At 56.6% G+C, this 13,145-nt stretch overlaps 1 protein-coding gene across 4 annotated transcripts in view; it reads left to right on the forward strand.

Moving 5' to 3' along the window:
• Positions 1 to 13,145, forward strand: part of TRAPPC9 (trafficking protein particle complex subunit 9) — a 355,177-nt gene that overhangs the window by 39,587 nt on the left and 302,445 nt on the right. For all 4 annotated transcript variants that reach the window (XM_066265607.1, XM_066265609.1, XM_066265608.1 and 1 more), the window contains 2 exons: positions 3,509 to 3,634; positions 11,070 to 11,286. In XM_066265607.1, the coding sequence (XP_066121704.1) occupies positions 3,509 to 3,634; positions 11,070 to 11,286 (343 nt within the window). The remainder of the gene's footprint in view (positions 1 to 3,508; positions 3,635 to 11,069; positions 11,287 to 13,145) is intronic.

Consider the following 13,145-nt stretch of genomic DNA (forward strand, 5'->3'; position numbering starts at 1 on the left):
TCCTCATCCTGGTGACGGACACGGGGTGTTCTCTCTGCTCTGCTCTCAGGGTTTCCAGGCGGGACGTTCTGGTGTGGAGACTTGTGCTCTCGCTGTAGCTGAGACTTCTGGGAACTTGATCCCTGGAGACGGCGTTTGTATTGATCTCAGGTTGCTCTCCAGATTCTGTTCAAACAGGGAATGAAAAGATGCAGAATTATTTACTTAACCGATCCCCTATTACTGAGTGTTATTTTGTATCCAGTGATGAATGTCCTGATAAAAAATCTTTCTGGGCTAATTCTTCTTAAGAGAACGATTCCTAGCCTGGCCTGCCCAGGGAGCATACACAGACAGTTTTTTGAATCTGTGTTTACAGTGCCATATTTTTTTCCTCTGGAAAAGTGTTAATAGTTTGTTCTCCCACAGACAAACATGAGCTAGTCTATCCTTTGAAAATATTTGCTCCTATGATGGGCAGAAGTGCCTTTCAATTGTTTTAGCTTGTCTGTGATCACTGGTGAGGCAGTGACCATTGCTAGCTTGTCTGTGATCACTGGTGAGGCAGTGGCCATTGCTAGCTTGTCTGTGATCACTGGTGAGGCAGTGGCCATTGCTAGCTTGTCTGTGATCACTGGTGAGGCAGTGACCATTGCTAGCTTGTCTGTGATCACTGGTGAGGCAGTGACCATTGCTAGCTTGTCTGTGATCACTGGTGAGGCAGTGACCATTGCTAGCTTGTCTGTGATCACTGGTGAGGCAGTGACCATTGCTAGCTTGTCTGTGATCACTGGTGAGGCAGTGACCATTGCTAGCTTGTCTGTGATCACTGGTGAGGCAGTGACCATTGCTAGCTTGTCTGTGATCACTGGTGAGGCAGTGACCATTGCTAGCTTGTCTGTGATCACTGGTGAGGCAGTGACCATTGCTAGCTTGTCTGTGATCACTGGTGAGGCAGTGGCCATCGCTCACTTGTTCGCCTTTGGTGTTTCTTTTCTGAACTAGCCGTTCATGTTCTTTGCACACAGGGTGCTTTGCTTGTTGCTTTGTGATAGCTTTTTGTATATTTTGAATGTTAGTTGATATTGATGGAGAATGTTTTTTCTTTAGTGTGAGCATGCGTGCATGCCAGAGAGAGAGAGAGAGAGAGAGAGAGAGAGAGAGAGAAGGAGGAGAGAGACAGATGGAAAGGGAGGGAGATGAGAAACATCAACTTCTAGTTGCAGCCCTTTAGTTGTTCATTGACTGCATTCTCATATGTGCCTTGACTGGGGAGCACCAGTTGAGCCAGTGACCTTGGGCTTCAAGCCAGCGACCCTGCACTCAAGCTGGTGAACCCGCACTCAAGCCAGCGACCTCGGGGTTTCAAACCTGGGACCTCAACATCCCAGGTCGACGCTGTTCACTGTTCACCAGTCAGGCTATATGAGCTTTGTTTTAAGTTTATCCCCAGATATTGTATATGTTTTTGTTATTTTGCAGGTTGTGAATGGGATATTTGCCATTTTATTTTTTAACTGCTTATGGGTGACATGTAGGAAGGCAGGTTGACCCCTTAATATTCATCTTATAACTTGCCAATTAAATATTACAAGTCTTGAGAACCTTTTAGAGCCCTCTCTATGTTTAAAAATCTGTTTCCAAGATTATCAAGTGCTCATAGCTAAGTCTGTGGCTGGGAGACAGATGCGGAGAGGTGCGGTGGCTGGTGTGGGTCCCTCCAGCAGCACAGCAGCTGCCTGTGGACTGCTGTCCCCGAGAGCCCTGGGAGACCAGGACGGCTCTGAACGTGCTCGGGAACCACACTGGCCTGCCTTGCGGCCAAGCCCTGCGGTGACGGCAGGGAGAGGCCACTTTGCCGGTGGAGTCTGAGCGGACATTGGTGACTGCCGGGAGCATTGTGCCACTGAGGGTTTGAGAGGCCGTGTCCATGGGAAAGGCCTGCCTGCCACGGGCACAGCAGGGGGCCGGGGACCCTTCTCCAGGCCTGGCAGCGGGAAGAGCAGACTCTGGAGTCTGACAGAACTGAGTTTGCATCCCACTGAATTATACAACCTCACTGCCTGAGCTCCAGTCCCCTTATCTCTCAACACGGGGAGTAGGAGAGCTTTTCTAGCCAGGGTGAATTATACGATACCTGTGTGGCCAACTGCAGTGACGGCCTCATTAGCACTGCTCGTGCAGACCTGGTTCTTGTCTGTCTTCCTCCTTCCTGCGTTCTAGGAGACACTGGTCCCTGTAGGAGTCGTGCCTTCTTCTAGAGGCGTTTGTGTCCTTTCGCTTCTTTTACCTCTTTGCTCCTTTTCTTTCCTGTTAGCCTCCTCCACCAGAGCCCGAGATTGTCCCACGCCACCCAGGACATAGGTTAGAACTGCTTGGAGGCTGGCCCGTCCCTGGGAGGGGACAGGGATAGAAAAGAATTATTTACGCCACTTCTCAGATTTGATTAGATTTGACGTGTACACACACGGACGCACACACGCACACCAGGCTGCCTCCCGCTTGCTGAGGGAGAGGCACCCCCCTTGGTCCTGAGTGTGCTGGCAAAGTGTCTCAAGTGGACTCTTGCCTGGCTTCGTGAATGATTTTTATTGAGCGCTGGAATGAAGGTCACAGTGCCTTTTCTGTTTCATTCGTCTTCATCTGTCCTTCAACCCCAGGATCTGACTGAGAAGCAGGATCAAGTAACCACCAGAGAGCAAATCGGAAAGACGGGAAACGTTTGAGTAGAGGGTAGAGACAATGTTGCCGAGAGCTAGAATTTTTTGCAACAAAGTAACATGAATTAACCAGAGCTGCCTTATTTTATTTATTTATTTATTGGTATTTTTCTGAAGTGAGAAGTGGGGAGGCAGTCAGACAGACTCCCGCAGGCACCTAGCTGGGATCCACCCGGCACGCCCACCAGGGGGCCATGCTCTGCCCATCTGGGCCATTGCTCTGTTGCAGCTGGAGCCATTCTAGTGCCTGAGGTGGAGGCCATGGAGCCATCCTCAGCGCCCGGGACAACTCTGCTCCCATGGAGCCTTGGCTGCGGGAGGGGAAGAGAGAGATAGAGAGAAAGGAGAGGGGGAAGGGTGGAGAAGCAGATGAGTGCTTCTCCTGTGTGCCCTGACCGGGAATCGAACCCAGGATTTCCACACACACTGGGCTGACACTCTACTGCTGAGCCAGCTGGCCAGGGCCGACCACCGCTGCCTTAAAGTTGTGGGTATGAGAGATTGGGAAAGTCTTTAGAGATGAGGAATGGAAATGAGTAGCAAAGTAGCCATTGGTGTTTTGAAACTTGGTAACACATCCAGCTGTGGGGTTGTATCAGTGAAGGTTGCAAACATGAATCTGGGAGTCTGTAGGTTCCCTCTGTCCCACCAGCCTTGCTTGTCCCCTGAAGGGATGGACTTCCCGAAGCACAGAGCCTGCCCCCTTGGGTGGGATTTGTGCTTGGTGCTGCCGCAGGGCCCTCAGTGCCCGTGGTGGGACAGCCGTCCTCTCTCCTCCTTCCTGACGAGAGCCGCGCTCTCCCCCGCAGTACAAGAATGCTGGCGTGATTGAGCTGGAAGCGTGTGTCAAAGCCGTGCGTGTCCTGGCCATTCAGAAGCGCAGTATGGAGGCTTCCGAGTTTCTCCAGAATGCCGTCTACATTAACCTCCGACAGGTGAGTGTGCCGTATGCCCCAGCAGTGGCCGAGCGAGTGCCGTCCTGGACCTGGTCCGCCAGTGGCCCGTCCACACTGTGCTAGGATTCAGTGTGGAGTGGGGGGGGGACACCCTGGGGCCAGAACTGCTCGTCCTCACGAGTGTGGTTCTTTATGCTGCTTCTTTACATTATCGTATTTTACTTTCAAAATCCAGGACTTTGCTATCCTCCCAAATTTTTAAATTTTGCTTTAAGAAATGGCTTTGGGGTCTTGAACAGTCTTTGTGTCTCTCCCCTTCTGTCAGTCACTTGTGAAGCAGTTGCCATTTGTCAGCCTGTCTGGGTTGCTACATTTATGAACTTGAGGTTTGTGGACGTCTCCACAGAGCTCCCTGTGCGCAGGAGCATTCCACAGATGCCGCTTACCTCGCACCGGGGTGTGTTGTTAACCAAACAAAACCCTTAGCCAGGAGCAGAGCTGCGGGGACGGGCCCTGGCAGCAGGCAGCCCAGCAGGGCGAGTGTCTGACACCTGCTACCTGGAAGGAACGGAGCAGAGTGACATAGGGGCTGGAGAGAGGGCTGGCCTTTCCCAGCCAGGTGAAGGATTTGTGCCTGGGAGTGCGATGGTCCCCACTCGTGTTGAGTGGGGTGAGAGGGAGGTGGGGAGGCCAGTCTGGGGGTCCAGGAGGGGTGCAGGGGAGCAGCGTGATGGCTCCTTTCTGGGTGGCGGGACCACGGGCGAGTGGAATGCGGACGGAGTGAAGACACGTTCTGGCGGGAAGAGGAAAGGATCAGTGACTGCAGGCGGGAGGGCAAGTGGACAGCGTGCGCGTTCTGTCTGGAGCCGTCAGGTGGACGATGGCCACGCGTGCTTTGAGAGCGGGCAGTGCAGAGGGGGTTGTGGAGGAAGGATGATGACCTCAGTTGTGGATGAAATGGGGAGACTTGGATCTGTGGGTCTGGGGGCTCAGGTGAGGGGGGGTGGAGGAGACAGACTTTAAAATTATTTTATATTTGAAACATATGAAAATGTGTGAATAAGAAGAGTCATGCCTCTACCATTCAGATTTAACACCTTAACATTCTGCCATATTGACTGTTTCCTGCTGTACTAAATGTTTTCCCCCATTGATTTGAGAGAGAGAGAGAGAGAGAGAAAAAGAAGGTGGAGAGCCTGACCCAGGGTGGCACAATGGGATAAAGTGTTGACCCAGAACGCTGAGGTTGCCAGTTCAAAACCCTGGACTTGCCCGGTCAAGGCACATATGGGAGTTGATGCTTCCTGCTCCTCCCCCCTCTTCTCTTCTCTCCTCTCTAAAATGAATACATTAAAAATACTTTTTAAAAAGTTGGAAAAAAAAAAAAGAAGGTGGAGAGAGAGAGAGAGAGAGAAGCATCAATTTGTTATTCCACTCGGTGGTTCACTCATTGGTTGCTTCTCATATGTGCCCTGACCGGGGATGCGGCCTGTGACCTTGGCGCACGGAGATGACACCCAATGCACTGAGCCACCCAGCCAGGGCTTTAATTTTTTTAAATAGAAATAAAATAAATAGAAAGTAGCAGTCGTCAGCATCTTAGGGCTGACGTGTATCTCTGTTGTATGGATTTTGATGTTTAATATGTTTATCATCATAACCTGTAAAAAGAGAACTATTTCAGTGTAATGGTTAAGCCTGTGTGCCCTGGATATAGATGGTGGGAGTTCGAGTCTGACTCCGCCCCTGGGGGCAGGTTCCTCAGCCTCTGTGCCTCAGTTCTCCTCTGCACAGTGTTTCACTGGCCTCCTCACAGCTGGTTTCCTGGGTTAGAGCCTGGTAGGGAGGTGCTGCAGGTGCAAATGTGTCCTTTGTTTACCTGGACGTTTCCAGTACAGAAGGGCAGGAAAAGCGAAAGCCCCCCCCCCCCCACTTCATAGTGGAAGCATCAGATATATGGGAAACTCACTGAGGTGGTGGGCTTTGTGCTTTTAAAAGGGACGTTTCATTTAGCCCTGAAGCTGTGGACTCGTAGGCAGGCTGGTCGGGGGTCGGGGTATGGGAGGGTTTGAGAGAAGACTGGAGTCTTAAGGCTCGCTCGCCTGTAAGGTCTGGAGTGACTTTGCAGATGAACGTTGAAAATCTGGGCTTGCTCTGAAACTGTTTTCACAGGTGAGTATATAAATATACATAGTTTATAAAATAAAATGTTTTTACTTAAAATATGTGGAAATCTCTGTTTGGAAAAGCTCTCCTGCTGTTTGTTTGGTCTTCACATTGAGCGCCAGGGGGCAGCAGAGGCACGCGGGAGGGCCAGCGCTGAGCTCTGCTGCTGCGTGGAGAAGGTTGTTACCCCGCCTTCTGTTGTCTCCAACGCCACACTTCGCGTTAGTTGTTGACTCATCGGGATGTTTGCTTGCCAGATGAGCAGACAGTGAGATAATGAGTGCTGGTGGGATTTTTCTTTTTAAAGATTTTATTTATTGATTTTAGAGAGAGGAGAGAGAGAAAGGCAGGGGGTGGAGGGAGGAGCAGGAAGCAGCTCATAGTTGCTTCTTGTATGTGCCTTGACCGGGCAAGCCTGGGGCTTCGAACCAGCGACCTCAGTGTTCCAGGTCAACGCTCTATCCACTGCAACACCACAGGTCAGGCTGGTGGGGTTTTATAATAATAAAAAAGAGGTGATCTGCAATTCTTCTGAAATAGAACAAGCCTTTTGTTCTTGACTGAGTGTATTTCTCTGTGGAATTGATGGGGTGTAGCTATTCCTGGGAATGATTTGGCTTACGTGGGAATTTTGACAGGAACTGAGACGGGAACCCGGTGCAGACATTAAAACTGATAAATAATGTACTTGGAGTTAGTGGTTTTGGGAAAGGTTTCTGTCTGTTAAGGAATTCAGGACAGGATTTCCCTACCTTGTGCACAGGAACGTGGGTTGAGGAGCCGGGCAAAGGAAGGGTCATGTAACCTGTCCGGAGTCAGACCACGGGGTCAAAGGTGGAGGGGCCTCTGGGAAGCCTGCTGGCTCAGGGCGGCCTTCACTCCACAGGCCCTCCTGGAGTCCAGGCGCGGGGCGCGCGTCGGGTCCGCAACCCTAGCATCAGGCGTGGGTGACCACACAGACTCGGTCCGGCGCTGCCCACGCTTCAGGCCTGGGGGGTAAGCAGGCTCTCAGTAGATACACACACAAGTAGAGGAGTGCAGACTGTGACCAGGCTCTGAGGGAGAGCGTGCCTGCAGAGCCGGGGCCTTGCAGAGCTGGGGGGCCCATAGAGCTGGGGGGCCCATAGAGCCAGGGGAGACAGGGCTGGGGGGTCTATAGAGCCAGGGGGGACAGGGCAGGGGGAGCATAGAGCTGGGGGGCCCATAGAGCCAGGGGGGACAGGGCTGGGGGGCCCGTAGAGCCAGGGGGGACAGGGCTGGGGGGCCTAATAGATCCAGGGGAGACAGGGCTGGGGGGCCTATAGAGCCAGGGGGGACAGGGCTGGGGGGCCTATAGAGCCAGGGGGGACAGGGCTGGGGGGCCTATAGAGCCAGGGGGGCAGGGCAGGGGGGGCATAGAGCTGGGGGGCCCATAGAGCCAGGGGGGACAGGGCAGGGGGGGCATAGAGCTGGGGGGGACAGGGCTTGGGGGCCCATAGAGCCAAGGGGGACAGGGCTGGGGGGCCTATAGAGCCATGGGGGACAGGGCAGGGGGGGCATAGAGCTGGGGGGCCCATAGAGCCAGGGGGGACAGGGCTGGGGGGCCCATAGAGCCAGGGGGGACAGGGCTGGGGGGCCCATAGAGCTGGGGGGCCCATAGAGCTGGGGGGGACCGGACAGGAGGGGCCCATAGAGCCAGGGGGGACAGGGCAGGGGGGCCCATAGAGCTGGGGGCCCATAGAGCCAGGGGGGACAGGGCAGGGGGGCCTAATAGATCCAGGGGAGACAGGGCTGGGGGGCCTATAGAGCCAGGGGGGACAGGGCTGGGGGGCCTATAGAGCCAGGGGGGCAGGGCAGGGGGGGCATAGAGCTGGGGGGGCCCATAGAGCCAGGGGGGACAGGGCAGGGGGGGCATAGAGCTGGGGGGGACAGGGCTTGGGGGCCCATAGAGCCAAGGGGGACAGGGCTGGGGGGCCTATAGAGCCATGGGGGACAGGGCAGGGGGGGCATAGAGCTGGGGGGCCCATAGAGCCAGGGGGGACAGGGCTGGGGGGCCCATAGAGCCAGGGGGGACAGGGCTGGGGGGCCCATAGAGCTGGGGGGCCCATAGAGCTGGGGGGGACCGGACAGGAGGGGCCCATAGAGCCAGGGGGGACAGGGCAGGGGGGCCCATAGAGCTGGGGGCCCATAGAGCCAAGGGGGACAGGGCAGGGGGGGCCCATAGAGCCAGGGGGGACAGGGCAGGGGGGCCCATAGAGCTGGGGGCCCATAGAGCCAGGGGGGACAGGGCAGGGGGGCCCATAGAGCTGGGGGGCCCATAGAGCCAGGGGAAACAGGGCAGGGGGGGCCCATAGAGCTGGGGGGCACAGGGCTGGAGGGGACAGGGCTGGGGGGGCCCATAGAGCTGGGGGGGACAGGGCTGGGGGCCCATAGAGCCAGGGGGGACAGGGCAGGGGGGCCCATAGAGCTGGGGGGCCCATAGAGCCAGGGGGGACAGGGCTGGGGGGGCATAGAGCTGGGGGGGTACAGGGCTGGGGGGCCCATAGAGCTGGGAAGGGGCACAGAGCTGCAGGCCTGCTTCAGTGCATTGATCCCCGGAGAATAAGTTCTCTCTCTCACCACACGGAGGAGATGGAAAGGCCAAACTGTCAGGTCAGCTGAGACTCGGGGTCAGGTCACTGAGCTGGCAGCCGCTGAGGCCTTCTCTGGAGCGCCTCTGGCTGGCTGATGTGGGTCAGCACCTATGACTTCAAAGGCATGAACTAATAATTCTTGTCCGGTTTCTTGAACACTCTGGAAGTTTTAGGCCAGTGCTAACTGCACAGATTATTTTATTTATAGTCTTCCCAAACAACCACCATTAGAATTTATCATCCCCAGGGAGAAGGAAACCGGCGAAGCTGGTTCGGTCCATGTTCAGGTCCGGAACCTGGGTCTTCCCGATTCTGTGTCCCTCCCCCCCCCACGCCACCCTTCCTGATAGCCAGGAGACCTGCCTGTGTCCTGAGTTTCCTGTTGACAGTACCACTTCCTTTTAGCGGAATAAAACAGGGCTGAACTTACCTTCACGTTGGAGATGGAGTGGCGAATTAACAGTTGAGTTCCCCAGAGAGCCCGCCCTGTGATGGGAGCTCCTCGTCCCGAGCGGCTGCAGAGCCACTTCCCCGGGACACCGTGGAACCGGCTGGGCTCAGCCTGCGTGACCTCGCAGCCTTTTGAACAGCGAGGACCATGCTGTGCCCACAAACTCTCCCTAGAAGAGCAGCCGGCTGGAAATGAGTGTGGGGATAGGTTTCGTTTCAAAGTGTCGTGAAGATCTTGACCTAAACTCTCCTGGGAGCATTTTGGCCCCCCCAGATCCCTGTGCTGTGGCCTCCCGTGCCAACCTGCCCTGGCTTTGTCCTGGGGTTCAGAATAGGGAGCTGTGCCTGCCTGGGGCTCCGAAACCCTTGTGCCCATGCTGTGTCCTTTAACAGTCCTTTTAGGGCGTGGAGTGGTTGCAGCTCCTCTCGCAGTGTTTATGGTGTTTCTCACTCGGTGTCCTGATACAGTCCAGTGATACAAAGAATGAAACCGTGTATCACTGAAGGAGTGGTTGCAGCTCCTCTCGCAGTGTTTATGGTGTTTCTCACTCGGTGTCCTGATACAGTCCAGTGATACAAAGAAGGAAACCGTGTATCACTGAGGGTAGTATTCCGGCCTTTCATCTTTGATCCGGCCCAGGAAGGAGCCAGTGGGAACTTGAGTAGGTTGGCAGCCAAGGCCTGGGCTCTTGCCCTGGCTGTCACCTTTATTTTAGGTGTTTTAGGTGGTGGCCTCACTGAGGTCCCAGGCTGTGACCGGCATTTTACCTCCCCAATGTCCTTCATCGTGCTTGGCGCTCCGGTGCAGCTGAAGGCCTGGGAGTTTCCAGTGTTTGATGAAGGCAGTAAGCACGCCTGCCCGCCTTGTGAGACGTCCTCGGTCCTCCCTGTCACCGCTGACCCTCGCCGCCCTGGTGTCTCCGCAGCGGCTCTGCACGGTCCCGGCAGGCGGAGCTGTATGCTCTCAGCTTCTGGACAGAACAGAGTCTGTCCATGGGCCCTCGGACTAGGCTAGGGTTTCTTAGACAGGGACGCAGAAAGTGTTAGCCATAAAAAAAAATTGATGACTCGAGCTCCTTCACAGCTTCTGCTCATCAGAAGGCTCCCTTCATGGGCACAGGGTGGGGCGAATACTAGCAACGCCCTCATGACTGCAGAATTACGTCCCGAGGACACAAGGGACTTCCCTGAGTGAGACGAAGGGCCTAATGGGAAAACAGTGGGACGATCTGTACCTACATGTCATTAAGGAAGATGAACAAATGGCCAGTCATCCTATGAAAAAAGTGTCCCGCCTCATTAGCCGGCGAGGACGTGCAAGGAAAGCCCAGGAATGGCTGAAACGGGAGGACCGGCTGGGAGCAGGCGGAGCAGGCCCTTCTCGTGTCTTGTGGGCGCGACTGTGAGAGGACGCTGCTGCTTCCGGAACGGGCCGTCCTGTGGGGGCAGAGGTTCTGTGTGAACGTGCATCGTGTAGGGGAGCGCCGCAGTGGAGCTGCGGGTCATGGGAGTTCAGGGAAAGAGGGGGCGGCTTTGTTGAAGGGCATCGGGACACACTTCCTGGGGAGGCGGCCCCGGAACAGCGGGGGGACGCCAGGCCGGCCGTGAGGGGCGTGGGCTGGGCAGGGAGCCGAAGGGGGCGGCGCTGGGGCAGGACACCCTCACCTGGCTGACTCCTTCTTCCTCCCCGTCTGCGGGAGCGTCGGCCCTCGTTCGTTTTTCTGTACTGAAAGTCGTGGTTTCATTTCTTTGCTCACGTATTGTCGTCGTGCCCTGGGTTCTAGGCAGGGCTGAGGGGTCAGGAACTTCCTGTTACTAGCATGGAAGCCCCCAGGGCAGGGGTCCTGGCCTGTTTCATCCCTGCGTGTCCCCAGGCATGATGGCAGTGGGCACAGGAAAGGCATCGAGTAAACACGTGTTAACAGAGAGTCAGGTGAGGTCAGGGGGTTCTGTGTGGCGGGTCGCCATAGGCAGCAGGACCTCAGCTCCGAGGGCAGGTTGGGGGACTCGCGGGGGCTTGGTGGGACAGTGAGGGCATTCCCGAGTGTTTCTGGGACGGGCGGTGGGCTCTGAGCTGTGGCTTGGGAATGTCACCTGGCAGCCACTGCGTCTGATGTCCTGTCACCTCGCCGTCCTGGCTTTCCCAGGGGGGCTGCACGTTTCGGCCTGTCTTTGTTTTTATGAAGACGCTGGTTTATTTTCCCGTCTGCGTGTCTCTCATGAGCCTCTGCCCCTCCCCCTCGCAGCTCTCGGAGGAGGAGAAGATTCAGCGCTACAGCATCCTCTCCGAGCTCTACGAGCTGATCGGCTTCCGGCGCAAGTCCGCCTTCTTCAAGCGCGTGGCCGCCATGCAGTGCGTGGCGCCCAGCATCACGGAGCCTGGCTGGAGGGCCTGCTACAAGCTCCTGCTGGAGACCCTGCCGGGCTACAGCCTGTCGCTGGACCCCAAGGACTTCAGCAAAGGTACCGGCCGTCTTGTTGCCGCAACATTCCGTCAGCCTCGCCTGGTGCACGCGCACCTGCTCCGCCTGCCAGACCCTGTGGCGGGGGGCGGGGCTCACAGCTGCCAGAGCGCGCCCTGCCCGTGGGGGCGCACCGCTCACGGGTACCCAGAAAGGGGAGCTGTGGGGCTGGGCCTGGGGGCCGGCATCCTTACACCTCCGTCTGCGCACGTGAGCGGTGTCCCCTGAGCTCACTCACGTGGAGTGTCACCCACAGGACACTTTCTGTACCTGATGAATTGTTACTTTCTCGTATGAGATTTAGCCACGTTAGCAGAAACCAGTCCACTGGAAAGAATTCCCGTGAGCGTCTGAGTACACACAGCGGTATGTGTGTGGGGCTGGCCCTTGTCCTGCGATATTGATATGCACAAGTGTGATGCCAAGTGTCAGAGTGTCAGCAGATTTCTTTGTGGTCTCAGTTTTAGGTGGGAGATGCCGGCACTCTTTTTTTTTTTTTTTTTTTTTTTTTTTTTCATTTTTCTGAAGCTGGAAACGGGGAGAGACAGACAGACTCCCGCATGCGCCCGACCGGGATCCACCCGGCACGCCCACCAGGGGCGACGCTCTGCCCACCAGGGGGCGATGCTCTGCCCATCCTGGGCGTCGCCATGTTGCGACCAGAGCCACTCTAGCGCCTGAGGTAGAGGCCACAGAGCCATCCCCAGCGCCCGGGCCATCTTTGCTCCAATGGAGCCTTGGCTGCAGGAGGGGAAGAGAGAGACAGAGAGGAAAGCGCGGCGGAGGGGTGGAGAAGCAAATGGGCGCTTCTCCTGTGTGCCCTGGCCGGAAATCGAACCCGGGTCCTCCGCACGCTAGGCCGACGCTCTACCGCTGAGCCAACCGGCCAGGGCATGCCGGCACTCTTGTCCGGGTCACATCTGGGGTGAGGAGACAGGGAAAGGCCTCTGGGGAGTGAACGGCCGTGGGGACGGGGCGTATGTCGAGGGACTGGCGGGGGCACCCGTGTCCTGGCCTGTCGTGCTCGGGCCCGCAGGGTAGGGAGAGCCTGGTCTTGCCATGTGAGCACGTGTGCCCGGGAGGACCCCCTGGGACATTTGTCTTGGTTGGGTGCCGTCCATGATTGTGGCTCATTATGTTGATCAAGTAATTGTGACCCTGACTTCTGTCCGTGGCTTTGCCCCAGCCGCTGGTGATGGTATGAAGCACAAGAGGTCCAGGGGAGAGTCGGGGTCCCTCTCTAGATGGCCTTGTTGTCCAGCAGGCATTTGGTGATCCTTGCTTTGTGTGGATGCCACGCCACGTGGTGAGGATAAACACGTGGCCACACGAACAGAGCTGCTCTCTGCTGGGTCCTTCTTACCCACAGACTCCAGGACGGATTCTCCCTCCTGCCACGCACCTGCTCTCTGCTGGGTCCTTCTTACCCACAGACTCCAGGACGGATTCTCCCTCCTGCCACGCACCTGCTCTTCTGTTCTCTGGTATCTTTTCCCTCTCTGTCCTCCCAAGAGATGGAGGACAGCGAGAACTGTGCACGTGACCGCTGATGACCCTTTAGTTCAGGCCCCAAGTCTCCTCTCCCAGCCGAGGAGCTTCTCCGCAGCCTGGCCTCTCCCCGCCTGGCGCCTCCCGAGGGTCTCGAGCTGGCGTCTCAGTCCAGGCTGCGCTCTGGACAGTCTTGCCCCAGCCTGGCCACGGGGGTGTCCTTAGCTTCCCAGAGCGCAAGACCATCTGGTGGTTGACTGGACGTTCTCTTGGAGGACAGTCGGGACTCGCCACCTGGAACTGGAAAGCTCCCCGTGGGCCCGTCACCGCTGACGGCGTTCCTCGGCGGGGCCTCTGCGTGAGCTGTCCCCT

The sequence above is a fragment of the Saccopteryx bilineata genome, chromosome 3 (assembly GCF_036850765.1).
Source record: "Saccopteryx bilineata isolate mSacBil1 chromosome 3, mSacBil1_pri_phased_curated, whole genome shotgun sequence".
Classification (NCBI taxonomy): domain Eukaryota; kingdom Metazoa; phylum Chordata; class Mammalia; order Chiroptera; family Emballonuridae; genus Saccopteryx; species Saccopteryx bilineata.